This window comes from Rhinopithecus roxellana, chromosome 8 (assembly GCF_007565055.1).
Source record: "Rhinopithecus roxellana isolate Shanxi Qingling chromosome 8, ASM756505v1, whole genome shotgun sequence".
Classification (NCBI taxonomy): Eukaryota; Metazoa; Chordata; class Mammalia; order Primates; family Cercopithecidae; genus Rhinopithecus; species Rhinopithecus roxellana.
This window is the reverse complement of record NC_044556.1, coordinates 102,031,874-102,054,993: the sequence shown is the minus strand read 5'-3', so window position 1 is coordinate 102,054,993 and position 23,120 is coordinate 102,031,874. Positions and strand designations below refer to the sequence as shown.

At 35.9% G+C, this 23,120-nt stretch overlaps 1 protein-coding gene across 4 annotated transcripts in view; it reads right to left on the bottom strand.

The window, feature by feature from the left end:
- Positions 1–23,120, bottom strand: part of RYR2 (ryanodine receptor 2) — a 793,619-nt gene that overhangs the window by 87,415 nt on the left and 683,084 nt on the right. For all 4 annotated transcript variants that reach the window (XM_030936088.1, XM_030936090.1, XM_030936089.1 and 1 more), the window contains exons 73-80: positions 22,855–22,914; positions 18,423–18,557; positions 15,445–15,480; positions 14,554–14,666; positions 11,381–11,477; positions 9,568–9,671; positions 7,960–8,011; positions 1,033–1,086 (exon numbers count right to left, since the gene is read on the bottom strand). In XM_030936088.1, coding sequence (XP_030791948.1) covers positions 1,033–1,086; positions 7,960–8,011; positions 9,568–9,671; positions 11,381–11,477; positions 14,554–14,666; positions 15,445–15,480; positions 18,423–18,557; positions 22,855–22,914 — 651 coding nt within the window. The remainder of the gene's footprint in view (positions 1–1,032; positions 1,087–7,959; positions 8,012–9,567; positions 9,672–11,380; positions 11,478–14,553; positions 14,667–15,444; positions 15,481–18,422; positions 18,558–22,854; positions 22,915–23,120) is intronic.

Below are 23,120 nucleotides of genomic sequence, written 5' to 3'. Positions count from 1 at the left end.
CCGAAATTAATCTTATGGCATTTTTCTCAGCCAGCAATAGTCACGGGTTCCTCAAATTAGATTGTTTTTATGTTTTTGACACATTGACTTCAATGCTGCAGACATGCTCATAACAAATGGATCCTGGAAGGTCACTGCTCTGAGCTTATTCCTTAGCTAATATGTTTTTGTGGGTCCACTTTAATTAAAGACTCATTGCTGGCTACTGATATATTTCCAGACTTCTAACTCAAAGTCCAGACATGTAAATTAAAAGGAAAAGAAAAAGAATCTAATTTCTATTTCCCTGCACTTAATTTCTTTATGAAAATTCTAAAAAGAAAAAAAAAAGAACCAATAAACAAAAAGAGTGGTAGTTAGCAACAACTAGCTTTGTCTCATAAAAAATGAAAATCTAGTATAAGCAAATGGGGAAAATACCAAGAACTTTCCTTTGGGCTAAGTAACATTAAGCAGCATTTCAAATTATATAGGACATTTAAAAGCTGAGAGCATTTGAGAAAATAATCGTAATACAGTCCTAGGGATATATGGACTCCTACCTCATGCAAGCAAACTGCGTTGTGTGCCACTATCTGCATATGTACATGGAATGAGTGATCTAATTGGGCAGAAGTCTTTAAGGCCAAATCTTTAAGACTTCTATTCAGGAAAAAATATCAAACCAAGGGTTTGATGAAAAACTTGATGTCATGTTGTTCTTCAATAAACATTTTCCTCACGTCTGTTGGAAATTCCAGACCACGACATCACTGAGATGAGAACAATTTGAAGCCATCTCATCTCTGAGGGTTCTCAGGAACACTCATTCTGAACATATGGGCTTCATTATATTATTTAACTATTCTATGATCCTTGGTCTTAACTTCAGCAAATGTTAGGACTCAGGTTTGTCCATCCAGCTCTGACATGCAGTTCCTTGACACAATAAGCTGCAATAAGCCATGAAGCAAGAAACATAAATGTCAGTTATAAGCTATGAAACAATGTTTCAAGATAGAAAAAAGGCAAATCCAGAAAGATCCATCTTACTTCAAAACTCTTCACTTCCTCTTCACCGTCATCATCTTCCTCATCATGACAACTCTGTACATGTTAAAAAAAAAAAAGGGGGGGGGGGACAGGAATATGTTGAGATTTTAGATAGTGCAAAAGAACATTTGACATAGAAGAGCAAATCATTTGTATTATCGTCAACCTTGTTTAAATGTGTGTAAGATAGAATACTTAGATGACATAATCAATGAATTCATGACATGAAAGAAAATTATATACAGTGCTTTTACAAAACTAAAATATTAGATTACATATTTTATAGGTAACAGAGATAACTACGAGGTCCATATCATACTACATCTGCTACTTATTCACACATTGGCCTCATTCTAACCAAACTGCAAACCTTAAAAGGATTGTTTTTCTCTCTCTCTCTCTTTTTTTTTTTATGCTGCCATTGCAATGCATGAATACAGGCAGATATAATAACCATTAATTAAAATTAGGCCGGGAAAGGTGGCTCACCCCTGTAATCCCAGCACTTTGGGAGGCTGAGGTGGGCGGATCACCTGAGGTCAGGAGTTCGAGACCATCCTAAACAACATGGTGAAACCCTGTCTCTACTAAAAATACAAAAATTAGCTGGGCGTGGTGGCGGGTGCCTGTAATGACAGCTACTCAGAAGGCTGAGGCAGGAGAAAGGCGTGAACCTGGGAGGTGGAAGCTGCAGTGAGCCAAGATCGTGCCATTGCATTCCAGCCTGGGTAACAGAATGAGACTCGATCTCAAAAAAATAAAATAAAGAAAAAAGAGTCTGAAAAATAATATGCTTTTAATAAATCTCAGCTTCTTTATTGTTATGGCCTGCAATATAATAGTGACCAAAAGAAATTGGTCATTAACCAATAGCCATAGTAGGAAGAAGCCTACAGCTCATTAAAGTTAGATTGTTCCAACCCTTATATGTATTCTTCCGCTTGGTAAGCATTCAATGTTTCCACGGGGTGTACGAAGGCAGATAATGAAATATAAGCTACAAATCATAAAAATACTTTTAATTCAATTAGACACAGTACTCTGGGCATGGAGACGAACTGGGGATGGAAGGGAAGGTAAACAATGTGGCCCTTCCAACCACTCCATGATAAATTCTAAAAGTTTGTCATATTCTTTCATTCATTCAACAAATACATACTGAGCACCACCCTTTCTGTTTATAATGATAGGCACATGAGCATAGTTTGCAAAGGAGGAAATAAAGGTGGGGACGCAGGCCTAGGACAGTTTCACTGTCTGGTTAAGATGTCAAACTGCATGTTTCATCACAAAAGCAAAGATGTCAATGATTCACTCAGAAAGCAGGAAATGTTCTACTTTGAGTTTCTGTTACTCTGTTATTAGTTATTCATTATATGTTATTACATGTTATTAGTTAGCCAGGATTTAAAAAAATAAGAACTCATGAGAACTTTAGCAAAACAGATTTGGAAGGCAAATCTGCGGTCTTCCATCAATACATACTGTACATCTAATGTGGAAAACAGAGCAATTTTGCTTAGCTGCTCCTTAAGACCTACCTATGCTAATGTCTCCCATTATTTCCAATGATTAGTAATGTACATTAGTAAATAGGAGTAAGAAGTATAGGAATTTTATCAGATAACAAGCATGCTTACTCTCTATGCAAATTAGAATACTAATATAAAATATCTCAAGGATATGAAATTTTACGCTTTCTCAAAGACATAAGCTTCTATAAAAATTTCATGACCTTCAGAAACATAGGCGAAACACAAGGTTTGAGATAAAGAATACATTCAGAAAAATTATTATTTGGGATTATAATGATATGTTTTTAAGTTATAAAACTCATAAGCCATGTTTGCTTTTGTACAAACGAATGATCCATTTAAAGCAGTAGCTGAAAAAAAAAGTTTTATAAAAAAGTATTTTGAAATAAAATATTCTTAACTGTTTTTTAAAAAATCTTCCAAGGAAAATTTAATGAGATTTGATCCTAATGAAGTTAAAAATCTGTGATTTTTAAAAACGATTAAACCTGAATTTACTTGGTATATAGACTATATATTACAAATTCATCAAACCTATAAGAACTACTTCACACTTCTAATTAGCTTGAGAATATGCTAAGATCACAAACAAATGGTTATCAGATTTCTAGCAGCTTTTGAATATACTGTAGAGAAACAGAGGGATTTACTGGAACAAAAGATATGTTCTTCAATAGCAAATGGCATCCATGTGACATAGATGGCAATGCTAAGCAAATGGGAAGTTATATTAGACAGCCCTGTAGTAGGATTGGGCTTTCTGGATCAGAATGCTAAGTTCTAGACAAGGAAGAGTCATTCCTTTGCCAGGAAGGAAAAGGCGAATAACCTAAATACATAAAGAGGCAGGCGCGGAATAAACAATTTAGAAGAAAAAAATAAAACGGAGGATACTTCAAACCATTCAGGTATCCACAACAGAATTCAAAACTGGCAACACGAATGCATAACGGATTAATGAGGCCTCTTCAGCTTGTTGGTATCTGCTGAAAATTTCATTCTGCCCGAGAAGTATATTTCATGCATTCCTTTGACTTTCTGATTTGATAACTCCATAGAAGACTAAGGAATCAAAACCCAGAAACTTTCAGTGTGGATTTAAATCTGACTAACAGAGAGCTCATGGGTGAGACAGAAGAGAGAAACTCATAAGAATGTGACCGCAGCATTTTATACTTTTAACCAAGAAAGAATAGAACCCTGGGAATAACAACGTGTATCTTAAATATTTTTAAAAAGTTAGTCAGAGGAGGAGTAGAACTAGGAGGAAAGGGAAACTCAAAACAGTAGCTGGAAACTCAAAACAGTAGCAACATTGCTGAGTGTTTAATGTATGATATCCTTGCAGATCTCTTCCTCCACACTGTTACCGTATTCAAATTGGTAAAACCACCAGCAGTGTAAAGCAGCTTCAAGTAGTCCAAGAGGGATGACAGCTGGTAAAGAGACATTCTAAGGAATTAAGCAGGGTAGGCATGATGCAGACAAAAGGGGTGGCAACAGCAAACGGATGGGATGTACTGAAGTTCTCCACAGGACTTTTTAAAGAGGAGGTATATAGGATAGGAGTAGGGGAATAGAGTTTAGAATGAAGTGTAGCTTGAAAAATACAAAGATGTAAAATGATTTTTCAAATTATCGCCAAAGTATGGTCAACAAGGAGCAGTAAGTACATGATTTAGAGCAGATGCTGTACTCATCATAATAGAGAGGACGTGCAGAACCACTCGTCAGCTCTTTTGTTTCAGAAAGAAGTGATTTTTGTAATACAGAAAAGTACCTAGCCAAGAGAAATGAAAATCATGACTCCAGCAAAATACCATTTCATATCCATTTGGTTGACAAAAGTCAGTAAGTCATATATCAAATATTGGAGGGGGTGTGGATCATCAGAATCTCTCTTAACTGTTGTTAAGAATGTCCACTGATGCAATAACTTTGGAAAACAGTATGACATTTGTTCCTTTACTTGAAAATGTGTACACCCTGTAGCTCTTGCAAAATAGGTGAAATGGATAAGAACAGGCATTCAATCCCTGTTCACATTAGCAAAAACATAGAGGTAATACAAAAGTCTATCAACAAAAAAGGTAAATGGATAAGCTCTGGTATATCTGCCCAAAGGGATATAACACAACAACAAAAACAAATGAACTCCAACAGCACACAAAAGTATGGAGGAATCTTAGAAAACACTATTAATCCAAGAAGTAGAGTCCAAAAAATTATACACAGCATACTACCCTTTTAAAAGTCAGTAACAATTTAAATTATATACATAAATATATGAAAAGTTATCTATATATAAATAAATGAAAACTATATGAAAAGAAAAGTAAGAGCATCTTGAGCACAAAGTTTAGAATGATGGTTTCTTTGTGTGGGGAGACAGGGTATGGGTTAATGAGAAGCCCATAGAATAACATGTAAATTCTCTAGGTTGTTTCTTGTCGTGGGTGGGTATACGGGTAGTTACTACATTATTAGAAATGACTAAGTAACTTTTTAAAAAGTAGACACTAGTGGACGAACAATGAGTGTGTATCATGAATCCAGAGTTATGATTAACCCAACTCTGTGTTCCTAAGCTTAAAAAACAATGAAACCTGAACAACAAAAACCTAAGTAAGATATATATGATGCCTTCCAAGGGAACTGCAGTGGTGGAGGAAGATACATACAAGAGTCTCTTAAAGTGAGTTCAAGTCTCAAGTTTCAAGACTCAAAGCAAAAGTAACATCCATGGATGCAGAATGACTGTTGGTAAACTGAGAAACCATGAAGACCAACAGAAAGTTCCAGAAAACTGGGATGCTAATTTTTAAAATGAGGAAAGACAACTTCCAAAAACTACCTGCTAGGAAGTTTGATATTAGTAATCAATAATAGTCTAAAATGGTTATCAAGCAAATAATTGAGGAAAACGCATCCATCTTTGGCAGTTTTACCAAAGTTAGAATTCAACTTTAAGCAGTCACAGTAACATCTTGATTTCTTTAAGTATCTCATGAAAGGAGATGAGAAATATGAGTTTTATAAAAGTAGGTTTAGATGAATTAAAAATAAGGTAGGTTAACCAGTCTGGGAAAGGGTATAAAAATATCAGCTGCTTACCAAAAACTTAAACAGAGAAATCACTCATACGTATTAAGTTTGTGGTTAATATAAATGGAAAGAGGTAACAGTGGGTAACGGAACCAAATGTTAAAAAGATTTCAGCCTGGGGAAACGGTCTGACTTGAATTAGAGAAATGATGACATATACTTAATTAAAAAATTAAAAATCAACAATCCAATACAGGGTAGCTCATGTGATCTGGCTAAAAATTTAATGCATTCTTGCCATTGATGGCCAATGTATAAGATCCTAAGGCAGAGTAAGTGAGGGTACAGTCCCCATACACACTACACAGGTGAGGTCATAACTGGAATACCGTCTTTGATTAACTTCTGGGTGGCACATATGAATATAATGGAGAATGTGCAGAGTGTAACAAACTGAGTGGTGCAAGCTGGACATCCCTGAGTTACATTAAACAATAAAAGGAATATGATTAGTTAATTATGAGGGGGAAAATCTTGAGGTAAAGAGTCAACAAGATAGGCCTCCTCCAATATTTGACTATCTGTCAAAAGAAACTAGATTTAGCTTCAGGATCCAACAAAATCAACATGGAGGCAAATTCAATTTCACTCACAAGGAAGAACTCTAACAATCAGAAACAACCTATTCTCAAATCAAGAGCTTCTACCTATTCTCAAACCAGGAGCTTCTACCTGTTCGGCCCACTTCGATTCTTCAGCTGCAGAGAACACCCAGGCCTGGGGCTGCTCTACACCTCTTTCTCACCTCCCTCTTTCTTCATTTCCTAACAAGCCACCTCCTAGCAGTATACAAACCTGCTTTGATCTGCTGTTCTCAACAAGACTCTGACAGAAATCTTCACCCTTGATGAATCTAACTTCCTGGCTTCTCAGAATTTGCTTTTGGTTCTGAGAACTGCTAGTTGTCCTCACACAGCCAGGGGGAGCATGACTGCCACAAACTCATAGACAACAGCCTAAAATAAACCAGGCTTCCTACACAGTCTGCGAGTCCCATTTTAATTTCTAGCCCATGTGCCATGCCAGTTGCCACGATATGTCTTTCAGTGCTTCTCTCTCTCCTCCAGCCTTCCTCCATAGACTCTACCAAACACTTTGGTGTCAGCGGATGACTGTACTTTTGTCTTCAGAGAGAGCAAATGACCTTAAAAGGAAACATTTCCAACCTCCCATTATCCTGGCAGCCTTCCCTTCTTCCCTTTGTATCTTTTATCCTTTGTATCTTTTATCCCTTTATCTTTTTTTTTTTTTTTTTGAGATGGACTCTCACTCCATCGCCCAGGCTGGCGTGCAGTGGTGCAGTCTCGGCTCACTGCAACCTTCCGCCTCCCAGGTTCAAGCAATTCTCCTGCCTCAGCCTCCTGAGGAGCTGGGATTACAGGCATGCACCACCATGCCAGGCTAACTTTTGTATTTTTAGTAGAGACAGGGTTTCACCGTGTTGGCCAGGCTGCTCTCAAACTCCTGATCTCAAATGATCCACCCGCCTCAGCCTCCCAAAGTGTTGGGATTACAGGCGTGAGCCACTGTGCCCGGTCTTATCCTTTTATCTTTTAACCCAGTGGTTATTGAAGTAGGTGTTTCAGCTCATCAATCAGACGTAAAAACAATTTAGTGATTCATGATAAAATAAAAACAACTGTTTAAATAGAATGGAAAATTTCAGACTACATGGCTCACAGGAAGAGTAAAATTTCGTGAAACTTTTCTTTCATGGTACATATTTTTACGTTACTTTAAACATACAGTTTTATGTTTCTGTAAATATACAGTTGGCCCTCCATGGGTAACTTTACTTGGGATATCAAAATCCAAGGATGCGCAAGTCTCTGACGAACGGCATAGTATTTGCATGCAACCTACACATCCTTCTGAATACTTAGATCATCTCTAGCAGTGTAAAAATGGACTGATACATTTGTCTACCATTAAATTCATCAGGGTTTTTCTACAACCATTTGCTTAAATGTTATCTTCCCCATCAGACACAAAACCCCACGAAGGTGTAGTGTGTGCCCTTCTTTCTTCTTCACATGTTATCTCCAACATACTGATGTCCAGCAAATATTTGTTGAACGAATGAATGTTTAGAAAAAGTTATGGCTCCTCATAAATAAAATGTTTAAGTAGGAAACAATGATGACCTACCAAGGAATTTAGAACAGAGATTCATGCTACAAACACAAAGTTAAAATTAATCAAATACACAGATTCTTATCCTTTTCAGATGAAAGCTATTTCCCTTTATTAAAATTAAACATGAAAATCAGGAAGGATACATATTTACCTTTGCCATAATATCTGCATAGGCCATATATAAAAAATCTTCCTCCAGTTTGCTGGGGAAAACAAGAAGAAAACATCAGTGCTTAGGCAGAAGGCTAGGCACATGCAAACGTATCATCACTGTATAAAATAACCTTTGTTCTTTTTCTAACAAGTATACCGTATTAAAATTAAATGAACACAAAACTTAGACAATATTAGGATATTCAGAAATATCCTGAAATCAGAAAGCAAAGATCCCGGGGATCCTAAATAGCTGTCCCATCTTACCTTACAGAACGACCTTCGATTTTCACAAAACAAACTGTCTTTTGGTTTACAAACAAATGTCATAATTTTAATTTTCTTCAGACTACAAAACTTGAAACAAGCAAACTTAAATGAGGTGGGGGCTTTTGACAGAAGTGAAATTTGACATTCGATGGAAAGATTCCCCAAACTACGATGTGACAATTAAAAAACAAGATGGTCATAACAACGATTCCTAAAAATTAAGAAAGGTTAAAATATGTTTATTATCTTCTCTTTTGAGAAGCATGGAAACCGTGACTATGTGAAGAAAAGTTTCCACCAAAAATACACCTAAAATTTGCAAAGTTATTTCAGCAGTTTTAAACTTCAGCCATGAGAAAAATTCACGTATGAGAAATACCTCATTACCTGACAATGCCAGACAGAGAGTTGCTCTATGCTTAGGAATGAGATGATTTTGTTAGTTAGGAAATAATAAGAGAGAGAGAAATAGTGAGAGAAAGGATGGATCACATTAGCTAAGAGGGAGAAATGTACATTATTATGGCATGCAAAGAGGTCAAATGAACTCTTCTGAGGAGATTCATGTGGATATGAGTTTGTAATTAAATTACATCCCAAATTCTATAGAGAATGGGAAAGGCCTGGGGCAACACTGGCTTTCTTTCCCATTGCAGGGCAGCAGATAAAGGTCCTCTAGCCTCTGCTATGTCACATCTGCACAGCCAATGTATGCGTTGCCCTCCATAATGACAGATGCTGAGCACATTTTGACGATCAGGCTAACCAGTGCATTTCTTATATAACTTCATAGAGGTTTGCCCTTTGTGGCTTTGGTGAATTCATATGACTAAGGCTGCAGAAGACAAGAAAAATGGGCAATGCCCTTGAAATAGATCTCAGAGATACCTCCAAGTTGAGGTGATGGCTCACTTAGCCTCTAGAGGTTTTTTAAGACCCACTGCACAATGGAGACGCTATCTACCCAGAAAATTTTGGGGTCACCATTGGTCTCCATATACTTGCGGCACTGGAATTTGCTTTGGTTCTTTTGTTTTATTTATAAAGGCTGTTTGTGATAAGGAGAAAAACCATTTCATAAGAAGAATCAGAATCAACTACATCATTAATTACAAAGTTGTTAAGAAAAACTAGAGCTAGTACGTAGTTGCTGAAGCCTACAATTGAATGAGTGTCCATCCCTAGGTACAGGCCAGGCTGATTGTTATCTTTGAACAATTCTCTCTCCTAACAACATCAAGATGAACTTCAAACATGAATACATGGCACAGAATACTCAGATACGGGTTTCTTTATTTGTTCCTCCTATGTCTCATAGGAACCCTTCCAACCATACCATTTCTCTGTTAAAGCTGTCCGACTAAACAGAAGGATCAGCTGATGCAGAGGATCAACTCTCTTAGTGCCTTCATCTTCTTCTGGAGGTTCAGCCCCAGGTTTCTGCAAAAAAGTCAAATTTATAAAATGTCACATTAAAAAAAAAATGTTCACTCAAATCCAAAAGCAATGTAAAGGCCAGGAATGAAGAATAAAAGGAATGCAAACACTCCTCCTTCCCTGTTGTGGGGGGGTGTGTGTGTGTTTGTGTGTGAGCATGTGTGTGTATTTTATATGCATTATACACGCTATATATGTATATATGTGTATGTGTATATAAAAGCATGTATGTATATGTGTTGCAGGTAAATGTAAATATGTAATATACATACTAAACATATATAAATGTAATATAATATGCTAGATATCTGTTACATTACCATTGCAAAATTATACAGCTCGAAACAGAGATATTTAATAATTTGACCAAAAAATAATATGAGCAAGGATAACTTAGAGCATTTAAAAATACTAAATTCCATTCTTGTAAGCATTTTCATAACTCAAAGTGTATTTGCTACATGGATTTCAGCTTTAGGGAGGGCTCGATTTACAAATATTTGCAATAAAATCCTAAGAACCACCCCAAGTGTGAAAATTTAGTTCCCATAGCAGTGCAAATTGCTTATAAAGCGAAACATTTTCTTTGCTTACACACAGCATGATAGGTAAATAATACTAAATGAGTTAATGCTTGAACCACTTATACTTTTTTTCTTATTTTCAAAAGTTACTTTTGAAACTAAAAAAAAAAAAAATTTACTGTCGGATAGAACTTTAATAGTGAGGAAAATTATTAAGCATTTTTATTGGCAGTAGAATTCAATTACATCCAACTTTTTGTTGAGTTTTATATCTCCACTGACTTACCCATAGAAACTGATTTTCTCTCTACATGAATGGTGTTCTTTCCTGTAATTAAGCTTTAATGTGGATATAGGGCAGATTTCCACAAGATAGCCAATAGTCTACATATTTTTTACTCTAAAGACAGATAAAACTCATTTTAAAATATAGGGACAATCAAGATTAGGCTTTTAAGAATTTAGATTAGTTTATCCATTCTATTCCCTAATAATCTGTAAGTTAAAAAATAGCTTTTAGACAAGATATCTTTAATCTTGAGAATCATGAAGCCTCTGACTAGTCTGCCAAGTTTTGAGATGACTTGTAAATTTTCTTGAGAAGATGGCTTTTGTCAGATATTTAAATGGGTCCATGACTTAGAACAGATGATACTGACTGCTGTTCTGTGCTGAACTCTCAGTATACAAGCTCTTTATCAGCACAGTCAGGTGAAAAGTCTATTTCTCATGTTTCACATTTACCATGCCTTCCCCTTCTCCTGTGTTCAGTCTATCATTCTCTGTCCTGTTGATTTTTAAAAACCAGCAACTTTTTGTTCACCTTCTACTTAATTTTGATGGATAACTTCCTTCAGTCTTTTATAGTTTATCCTGGTTCTCAGGTGTTTATAGGTGCTTTGGGAAGGAATTTAAAAGAATGAGTAAATCAGGTTTAATTAATAATACACTTATATTATTCATTTTAAATTCTCAACCCCTTGATGTTGATGAGATCTCTTGGAAATGACAAGAGCACATTTTCCCATAAGCATTGAATGCAGTAACAATTAAGATTTAAAAGTTTCCTAATGCCCATATACTGTCATGATATTTTTTTCCTTCAATGTTATATAGTGACTGCTCACACCAACATTGCTGCACCAAGCCCAGACCCTCTTTCGTCTCAGAACCCCTTTAAAAACATACTGCTAAATCTTCTATCAGTTTGTCTTCAAAGTAATGTTCTTCTGTTTCAATCCAAGACTTTTCATATCCCTGAAGAAAGAGATTGACAGCCCGATGCCTAAAAGGTAAGCACAATTTCAGAAAAAGGGGAGTTTAGAAAATAAGTTGAAATTGTATCGAGTAGTGCTTTACTACTAGATTATCTGTGCACTAAAATTGTAAAATAAAAATAAATTCCCTGTTCTTGATTTTCCTCCTGGAAGATAATGCTTCTTGCAGCAAACAGAGCAAGGTGTCTCAGAGCACACAGTGACTCGCATTTAAATCCTGGCTCAGTCATTTCCAAGCTCTATAACATTGGTCAAGTGATTCAACTTTCCCAAATTTCAGTTTATTCCGTTATAAAAGTAGGATAACTCCAACCACATTTCAGTTTTGTAAGCCTTAAAATGAGATAAAGGATGTAAATTACATTGGTTAGATGTTCATTAAATGATGACTATTATTATATAACATGTCTCTCATTAAGCTATGTAATCAGTGTCAATAGAGAAGTTAGTCTCTGTTTAAGCAAACATTAAAAACAAATGGATGGCCCTGAGGATTCCAAAACAAAAGCTATTGAGTGAACTTTATGGGAGTATATATTCAAAGATTAAACCCTGCACTACTGATCATAAATGGCCGCCTATGAAAAAAGACCAGTGAAGACGAGAAGAATCAGTGAAATTCATGATGTAGTAAGAGATGTGGATAAGACGTCAATGTAAGAAAGAATAAAAGAATGTCATGAAGGGAGCATCATAAAACAACAACAGATGTGAGAGAACGAGAGACGGTGCCATTGCAGGAGAGGAGAAAGCTGAGCTTTATGACAGCAAACTGGGTTAAGGGCTCATGAAACCTAACGGTTAGATAGGTTTGTGAAGGGCTTTGAAAACCAGAGAGGGCAACTGCCAATGTAGCCAGAACTGCTAGAAATCATCATACATTCTTGTACGTGAGAGAGGCTTGCCAAAGCACGGACTCAGCCTTTTTGGTTTATTAGAGTCACCTGTGTAGCTTTTAAGTAGCACATGCTGGGCTCTCATTGAAATTCTAATTTAATAAGCTGAGGCCTGAATACTTTTTAAATGAGTTTACATGTATTTCTTAAAAGCGCCAGGTTGGGGAACCATTGGAATAAAGGATACTGTTTTAAAAATGACATTTTGGAGAAGACCGAAGAACTCTATGACATCACAGAAACTAACTCAGAAACCACTGCCATTAACTTAATATGAGTCAAGGAACAAGTGACTTGAAGAGGTGGTGATGGAGGGAAGGACGGGAATGTGAAGTAGTTCAAACGGAAACTGATGAAATCTGGGCAACGACAGTATAGGAGTAACTAAAAAGAAATGATAATGTGAATTCAAAGTTAATATTATTATTTTTTCTTTCATTAAGTTCTGGGATACATGTGCAGAACATGCAGGTTTGTTACATAGGTATACATGTGCCATGGTGGTTTGGCTGCACCTATCAAACCCATCTTCTAGGTTTTAAGCCCCACATGCATTAGGTATTTGTGTTAATACTCTCCCTCCCATTGCCCCCCACCCCCCGACAGACCCCAGTGTGTGATGTTCCCCTCCCTGTGTCCACGTGTTCTCACTGTTCAACTCCCACTTATGAGTGAGAACATGTGGTATTTTATTTTCTATTCCTATGTTAGTTTGCTGAGAATGATGGTTTCCAGCTTTATCCATGTCCCTGCAAGGGACAAGAACTCATTCTTTTTTTATGGCTGCATAGTATTCCATGGTGTATATGTGCCACATTTTCTTTATCCACTCTATCATTGATGGGCATTTGGGTTGGTTTCAAGTCTTTACTATTGTGAACAGTGCTGCAATTAACATACATGTGCATGTGTCTTTATAGTAGAATGATTTATAATCCTTTGGGTATATACCCAGTAATAGGATTGCTGAGTCAAATGGTATTTCTGATTCTAGATATCAAGGTTAATATTCTATTGATCAAAAGGTGACAGCATAATTGAGTCAGAGAATTGAGAAGTAGCACATTTGAGGAGGATGCTAATACATTTTAGACCCAGTGAGTGTGACATGATAGCAAGAAATACAACTGTCTTAGCAAAAGGGAAAAGGATGATGTTTCATCTGTGTGCTTTGCTTCTGTTTCTTTTTTTTTCTTTGCCTTATACATTCACTCAAACTCTTACTGAATGTCAATGTACAGGTCACTGTTCTGGGTGCTAAGAAAATGGAACAAAACTAGTACAGAATCTCAAAGTCTGAATCAAAGAGACAGGTAGCCTTAATACTGTAGGAAATGGTATGATGTGCAAGGAGTAGAAAGGCATGGCTTGGTCAGAGATGTTCCACAAAAGAGATGTAGCTGAGCTGAGTCCTGTTTATGAGACATAGAAATGATGCAATTTGTATAAAGTTCAGAGTGGGAAAGAGCATAGTTTCTCAGGAGAACTATAAGGTGGCTGAAATGGTACCCTGGACCACCTCAGTCAGACTTGAATGTACCAGGCTACTTCTCTATTAAGTATGTCTGCTCTATGTCTAAGAGAAGGCTGACGGGCCTGTCAAATCTTTTTACGTTATTCCCAATAAGTCACTTCTTTTCCCCAAATGCTAATAATTACAAAAACAATAATAATGACTAACATTTATCATGACATGAACTTATTACCTGACTTCTAAGCACTCTGTATACATCAACCCATTAAATAATCTGAAAACAACTCTATGAGGCTGATCCCATTATGATACAGATGAGAAAATTGTAAAGAAAGCCAAATAACTTGACCAGTGTCATGGGACAGAGAAGTTGGGAGGTCAGAATTCAAACCAAGACAAGTCTGATGCCAAAGAATGATTGAAATCATGGTCTGATTCAAATGTAGGCCAAAGAATGATGTCCTAATGACTCTCTCTTGCCTCACATATGTGAGCAGATATTCCTCAGTAAGAGTCATTTAGTAATTACATTATAGACCACAGTTCTCTGAAAAAATCCAACAAAATTAGTCAAGTTTTATGTAGAAGAATCCAATAAAGCTTTTCCATCCTTCTCTTGGACTATTGTACCCCTATGAAGGTAGATTCTAAACACCTGTCACTTGTTAGGAAAAAAGAACATTGATCTATTATAAAAAATAAAATAATTCTGACCTTGGCAGATTATATAAAGGGGCCATCCGGAAGCAGGCTACAACAGCCCTTTTCCTCTGCTTAGAGAGTAGTTTATGCCATACAGCCTTTTTAGATCTCTGAGGATGTTCCACCTGAGGTAGAATGATACAAATACATATTTACACCCCAAACTACCTTCAAAAATAAATAACTATTTATACCCCAAACTATCTTCAAAAATATAGTATTAAACAGTTGCCCCTCTTAAGTAACCTATATTTGGAATTCCAATTCCAAAAGTACCTTAAGATTATCATGGAGAAGTCCATATCCTAAAAGTTACCCAGAGATAAAGTTTAGATAATTGCAAATGCTATATAATTCCCTTAGTAAGAATATCACATTTTCCCAATACTGTGTACTTCCAAGCTATGTCATCTCTAAAATCAAAGAAATAGAAAATCATTCCAGGTAAAATCATTTTATCTCCTTCTCAAAATTTTCTTTGGTTCTTTATGATTCTAATACATATTTTCTGCCTACAGAAAATATTACCTCATTCTTAGTTATGTATCCATTGTAACTGTAATTTTATTAAGAGCTAAAGTAATAAACACAAATAGAGACAGTTAATAAAAATTCTACTAGTCTTTAATATAACAGGATAAAGAGAAGAAGACAATGCTTTGTGAACACAGTATTAGGAGTGAGTAAATTTGATAAAAATGTTAAAATATGTAAATATTTTGTTAGATAGGGACAAATATAAATTCAAAAGTTGCAATAAATGATGCAAGCAAGTTATTTATATAACTAATAGTGTTTGGAACTCCAAGAGAAGAAAGAGATTAATTGTATTAGAAAGAAAAAATCCCAACATATAAACCTAAATTAATTAGTAATCTCTAGGCCATTGAGCACAGTACTTCCCAGACAGTAATGTCTCCGACCCACACGTTTAGACTTCTGAAAGAAATAAAAATGTTATGTTAGCTAAAAAAGTAAAACTACATTTATTATTCTTTGCAGTAAAGAGTCAAAAATGATTGCAATAATGTCTGAAGTAAACATTTAAAATGTTTGGGCTGCAGTGGTTTAGAAATTTTAACAAAGCAACATGTTTAATGGAAAAGCACTTATTTCCGTGATGCTCTTCCCCCTCTAGGATCAATAAATACGTTTTGACAATTATCCACTTCAATTATCTTCTTGATGCTTGTGTCAAGTGAAATAAACCAATGTTATGCCTTAACATCAAAGTAAAAGCAATCAAGGGCAATAGTTTTCAATGAGACCCAATGTATTTCAATTTAAATTTCCATTTTGAGATCCCAGTCTGTAGATGATGACTTTTTACAGGAATTACAGCATTATGGTCAGCATGGGTGACAGTCAACAAACATATATTAAGTTCCTAAGGCATTTACGATACAGTAAACATCACAACAGAAAGGGTTCCTGCCACCAGGAAGCTTATCATTTGGCAGGCATTTTATTACCTGCCTATTCAAGTATTTCAGGAAATGCCTGAAACAGTGTGCTTTCCTCTAAATCAATTATAAGAGTTATCTGTAAGATATGTGATCCAAAGGCGAACACCAAGATGTATCTTGTAACTCTGTCTGAATGTCTTGATGTGCTGATGTGTTAGCTTGGCTAGAATTTGATTATTAGAAAATTCAGTGGAGAAAACCTACTCTCATAAGAAAGATTACCAGATATACAACACAAAATACACATCTAAAACAGGCCGCTGATACTTGAGATAAATTAAATCAACAAGTGTTTCCTGTCCACCTACTGTTTTTACACTGAGTTTTGCAAGTTAAAATATTCTTTACACACTCCTCTGTGACTCAGTTACATGTTATCATTAGCATGGGGATATTAAAGGCATAAATTAAACACACGGATATCTCCCACTGCTTTTTATTTTTGATAATCGACAATTTCTTTTTACCCAAAACCCTCCTCTCATGATAAACCAATCTTGCCATATTCTTAACAGTTTGATAAACTCTGATCCTCCCATCTTTTTCTAGATAATTCCTACCGTAAGATTTATACAGGGATTACCTAGTTCATATCTACATTAAGTTTGAGTTGCTTCTATGCTTTCTTCAGCACATTTTATATCCTAACACCTCTGTATCATCGCATATTTATCTGCTTAAGTGTCTGTTTCCTCTCTTACAGCACTCAGTCCTCCAGATCTGCTGGGGAGAAGGCTGCCCTAGGACAGGGCACTCCATAAACATCCAAGGCATAAATGGATACTTAGAAAAGTGAATCTCATTTGAGAAATGCCATCATTCATCATGATTGGATATATTTATGAATATATGGGAATATAATAAAATAGAATCAGATTTCAATAAGCTTCATTTAACGTATCTAGAATTTATTCAAGCAAATCTACATATATGTATAAACACTAGGAAGAATTAAAAACTGATGGTAGAGTAATGCGGTCCTCTCGTAGCCATTTAATTAACCTTTAATAATCTTAAATATATATATATAATTCTGAAGATATAACTCCATGACTTTATATAAATCACTTAAAATTTCATTACAAGTCTTGTCATCTGCTGATTGATGATAATTTGTATTTAATATTTCATGAAAATATTATGTAAGTTATTCCGGGGAGAGTATTAGCCCCAAGGCATTAGATACTGTAAATATATGTTAATAGCCATAAGGTCTAAGGGTATCCTAGTGACTTTAATCTCATCAAGTGTAGTGATAAATTGCATGGCAATAGAGAAATTATTAACGTTTGGGGCAGGGTATCTGAGTAAGCAAGAAGGAAATTAAAGGATACTACATTATATGACATCTTTCCATTATTAAACTGTCCAGGGCAGGGGTGAGGGTTCAGATAATATAAAATAGGAATACAAGCAAAATGTTTATTATTGCTATGATAATACATCCAAATATGGCTAAAGGCAATACAAAATCTCTCTCTCTCTCTCTCACACACACACACACACACACACATATTTAAGTGGCAAAGTTCCTGAGATGGCATACGACCTCTTATTATTATTTTATATTTGGTATAAAATAACCAAGTCATCAACAGTATGATCTGTCCTTATGACAGATCAGATGGTCAGATTACAATGAGCTTCTTCACTGTGTGATTATTTTGCTGAATAGACTTGATGAGAAATAGATAATATATCGCTGTGTTGCAGATATTTTACCTAAGCCAGGCGATCCCTTCTATAAAAATATGACCCTCTGATTGATAGTTTCAAGTATTCTTGTTTTACACATTCTTGTGCAAAGGTAATGAATAAGAATATCAAACTCAGCTTTGTAAAGTAGGACACAACTGAAAAAATGTATAAAAACACTTTTCTTACATGATTTTAATATCTATCAATGCATTGTTCTTCTCTAAGTGTAATTTGTTCCTGATTTCAGAGAAAATTAGCTCAAAAATACACCTAATAAAAGGCAAGGTTAAACAAGTGACAAAAAACAAAATATTTCAAATATAAAACCAGTAAAAGATAGTATCTCAAACATGTTTTTATGAGCAATAATAAAAAATGAAGTATGCATAAAGTATTTGAAATCAGATGTAACTCCTGATATTTTTGGTTAGAATAATTTAAATATATAATCCTAATACTTTTAGAAATATTTGAAAAAAGACAATAAAACAAAGGCCAGGATCTCCCGAAATATATAATCTATATATTGCTACAAGAATTATAAGCTTAGAAATTATCTTCATGAAATACTAAGTACACCTGACTCTTATTCTTTAGAAGGAATATGCTGAACATGTATGTTTCTTGGGTCATAGTTAACAAATCAACACACATTCTCTTTTTAAAATATTTGTATGTGGCTAAGGCAAATACAACTGAACTGACACAAAGCCTGACCTGTTCAAGATGAAAAAGCACATTTGCTATATCCAATACTCTTTCTACCGTCTTCTCTGGATCTGAGGTATCGTCAGTCCTGTTTGGTAAGTCTTTGTAAAGAGCCATTTGCCATCTAATAGCAGGATCCTCCAACTGCAGAAAAAAGAAAAGTTTACAATGGGAAGATGGGAATCTAAAAGACAAGGTTACAATCTCAAGATGGGAAGAGTCCACCCACCAGTATTTATTGGGCTTTACCGTGTTTACTAGTTAAAACATGACACGCAGCAGCAGTTATGTAGGATGAACAGGTCTGGAGATCTAATGTACAGCATGGTGATTACAGTTAATAACATTGCAATTCATACTGGAAATCTGCTGAGAGTAGATTCCAGGAGCTCTTAGCACATACACACAAAAGGTAACTCTGCGAGGAGATAGATATGCTAATTTGTCTGACTACACCAATCATGTCACTATGTTTATGTATATTGAAACATCCTGTTGGACACCGTAACTATGTACAATTATTAAAAATCAAAACTACTAAGAGAGAAAGATAAAGTCCTGGTCATCATGAAATTTATCATCTATTAGAGAAGACAGACATTAAACAAATATTTATAATTGTGATAAGGGCTACTAAAATGAAATATAAAGTACCATTAGATTTATCCTACTCTTTGGTGGTTGGGGAGATTTCCCTTAACACAAGACGTTGTAACTAGGGCTTAAGGATGAGCGGGAAATTGGAGAACAAAATGGGTAAGGCTACCCTCGCTCTTTCTCCTCCCCATTAACAGTCTAATTGTAGAAAGATTTCTATGTTTACTTTTATCGGCAAGGATATAGGATAGCATTTACCTATAAATATTTGGACTCTACAACAGAGCTTAATTTCGCTGAGACGAAGATATTAAATTATATAAATCAATAGAGGTTGTTAAAATCATACTTATCATAAAGGAGTCTACACATTTCACTTTTCAACACCATCAAATTTCCTCGGTGAAAAATGTATATGAAATCTTCATGTTATTTAGAAACATTATTATAAGTCATAGAAATTGACAAAGGCAAGCAACTTAACATGGATAGCACATATCAGTTCAAGGGAATAATATACAATAAGTATGTTATTAAAAATCGACAAAGCAGCCAGGCACGGTGGCTCACACCTGTAATCCCAGCACTTTAGGAGGCCAAGGCGGGTGGATTACTTGAGGTCAGGAGTTTGAGACCAGCCTGGCCAACATGGTGAAACCTCTTCTTGATTAAAAATACAAAAAGTTAGCTGGGCATGGTGTTGCACGCCTGTAATCATAGCTACTCGGGAGGCTGAGGCAGGAGAATCACTTGGACCCAGGAAGGCAGAGGTTGCAGTGAACCAAGTTGCGCCACTGCCCTCCAGCCTGGGTGACAGAGTGAGACTCCATCTCAAAAAACAAAAAACAAAAAAACAAACAAAAAATGGACAAAGCAATCCCCTTGTCTTTTCTTCCACTTTAGAATCTCCATTAGAAATGGGAGACTGAATATTTTGAAGCAGAAATAGAAAACATCTAAAACTTCACAACTCCCAGACTGAGAGTGCATAGTTCAAAATGTCAAACATAACTTTCATCTACAGGCAAACACAGACAGATAGAGCTTTGTATATAAATAACTTGTAAAGACTACTTATCCTTTGATAAAATAATGTTTTCATCCGTATACTTTTTAAGTCTGAGGACTATGTTTGATACTTATAGGTTTTAATCTGTACTCTTAGTTCTATTTAATATATAAACATAATTAATAAAGTAGATTCTTTATTCTAACATAAAATTAATCCTCTGGCCTCAGGATGAATAGCCCTATAATTTCAAGACAATGTATTCAAGAAGTTAGGAACAAAAGAATTCATTTTTTGAAAATCTGTGTATCTCAATATGCCTGCCTAACTCCGAGTGTAAGAAAGTGTAGAATAAAACGACAAGATGAATATTTATTCATTACCTCTTTATTTTCAGGTCTCATTCATTTGGAGGCGAAATATTGACTATCAATGTTTCCTTTTTTGCTCTCTTCCTTCTTCCTCTCTCCCTAACATGTCATCTAAACTGTCCAAAGTATTCTTACAAGTGACCTTTAGAATATAATGGACAAACCTTTTTCTGCTTATAATCATAAACACCCTTATTTGACCATTTCTTGAGATTGGCCCAGACTCCTCTTAAGAGGTACTTAAGAGGAACTCAGTAATTGTTGAACTAGATAATGGTGCTCCAAGTGTGGTCCAGGGTCACCTGGGGATCCCCAGCACCCTTTCATGGGGTACCTGATCTTCTCAAATACCCATGTACATAAAAATATTTAATGTCTCTCCCTAAAGGGGAAAAATGTTTGTAGTGTAAACTCTTCTTCTGAAGTTCCAATAGAGGCTTTATAAGCTTTTTAAACACTGTTCAAATTATTCTGGCTATCTGAAAAGAGATCATACTCTAATAGTAACTAATCTCACTCTAAAAGAATTGTTAGTAAACAACTGAGTACACATCAAATTTCACATGAAATTTGCTCTAAATAAATACTTGTGCATTGTGAATACGGTAAAGGCATGTCTCACCTTTATATTATTCTTTAAAATGCTAATTTAAAAAGAATATGATTTGGCTCTTTGAAAAGAGATATTTTAATACCCAGAAAGGCATATATTATATTGTTGTTGCTACTTTTTGACATTCGCATATTTTCATAATTTAAAAAAACCCCGAGAAGGGACACGAGAATAGAAGACAACAGGCTGAGTCAAAATACCAGCTTGACTTTTAAAACTGCATCACAGGTTTTATAAACAAATGAATAATTTATTCACTGGTATACAAAAATTTCCAAATAATAGTAAACGGTCTGGATTGCCAAAACTACTTCTAACAATTCTTTCACCCACCATTAAAAAGTAGGTGTTACATAGATTTCCATCCATGTTTTTATTCTAAATGTACACTCTTCTCTTCTCCTTAGATAAACTCATTTATTCCTATTGCTGCAAATCTCGATATAGCCTTTTGATATAGTTTGGATCTGTGTCCCTGCCCAAATCTTATGTTGAAATGCAATCCTCAGTATTGGAGATAGGGCCTGGTGGGTGCTGAGTGGATTATGGGGCAAATTTTTCATGAGTGGTTTAGCAGCATCCCCTTGGTGCTGTCCTTGAGACCGTGAGATCTGGTTAAGTGTGTGTCACCTCCCTCCTCACTGCTCTTGTTCCTGCTCCTGCCAGGTGAGATGCCTGCCTCTCTTTCACCATCTGCCATGATTGTAAGCTTCCTGGAGCCTCCCCAAATGCAGATGCCATGTTACACTTTCTGTACAGCCTGCAGAACCGTGACTCAATTAAACCTCTTCTCTTCATAAATTACCCAGTCTCATATTTCTATATAGCAATGCAAGAATGGCCTGATTCACCTATAGACTAATGACTCTTTATATATATATATTTAATTACTGATCACTCCATGTCAATTTTTTGTTTTTTGAGACAGGGTTTCCCTTTGTTGCCCAGGCTGGAGTGCAGTGGCATGATCTTGGCTCACTGCAACCTTCGCCTCCCAGGCTCAAGCTCTCCTCCCACCTCAGCCTCTCAAGTAGCTGGGACTACAGGTGTGTGTAACCACCCAGCTAATTTTTGTATTTTTTGTAGAGATGGGGTTTCGCCATGTTGTCCAGGCTGATTTTAAACACTCGGGCTCAAGTGATCCACCTGCCTCGGCCTCCCAAAGTGTTGGGATTACAAGTGTGAGACTCTGCGCCTAGCCAACATTTTCTTATAGACACCTGTCTCTATGTCCAAAAGACCCTAAAACCCATCTATCAAAAGAATACATCCAATCTGTATTTCAATTGGTGATATATATTTTTTCCAAAATTTGACCATCTCTGATAATTTTCTTTAAAAATACATCATTTAGTATCTTTAGAATTTTTTTTTTTTTTTTTTTTTTTTTTTTTGAGACAGAGTCTCGCTCTGTCGCCCGGGCTGAAGTGCAGTGGCCGGTTCTCAGCTCACTGCAAGCTCCGCAAGCTCCGCCTCCCGGGTTTACGCCATTCTCCTGCCTCAGCCTCCGAGTAGCTGGGACTACAGGTGCCCGCCACCTCGCCCGGCTAGTTTTTTGTATTTTTTTTAGTAGAGACAGGGTTTCACAGTGTTAGCCAGGATGGTCTCGATCTCCTGACCTCGTGATCCGCCCGTCTTGGCCTCCCAAAGTGCTGGGATTACAGGCTTGAGCCACCGCGCCCGGCCAGTATCTTTAGAATTTTTAATACAAAAGGCTTTGCAAGTAGGGTAATGACTAATTAAAATACGTCCATTACCTTAATGTTTAAAGTAACATTATTTGTCGTACTATTTTAAAGAGAGATTAATGTATAGATAGCAAATGTGGCTTAAGAATAAAACTTGGCTTACCTTGCCTTGTAAATGAATATTGCTGCGGATTATATCTCGTACTTCATCCTCAGTATCTTTCTGTCAAGAAATATATGTTACCTAAAAGGAGTCTTATACTGCATCAACTGTCACAAGTCAATAGAAACAATTCAAACCTTTTTTGAAATAGTATATATCTAAGAAACATCTTTATAAAATTACATGCCACAAATTTGGGGCATTCTCATTCAAATAATTTCTTTAGACTGCTGTAGCCAGAAGCAAGGTAATGACCTGCTTTACCT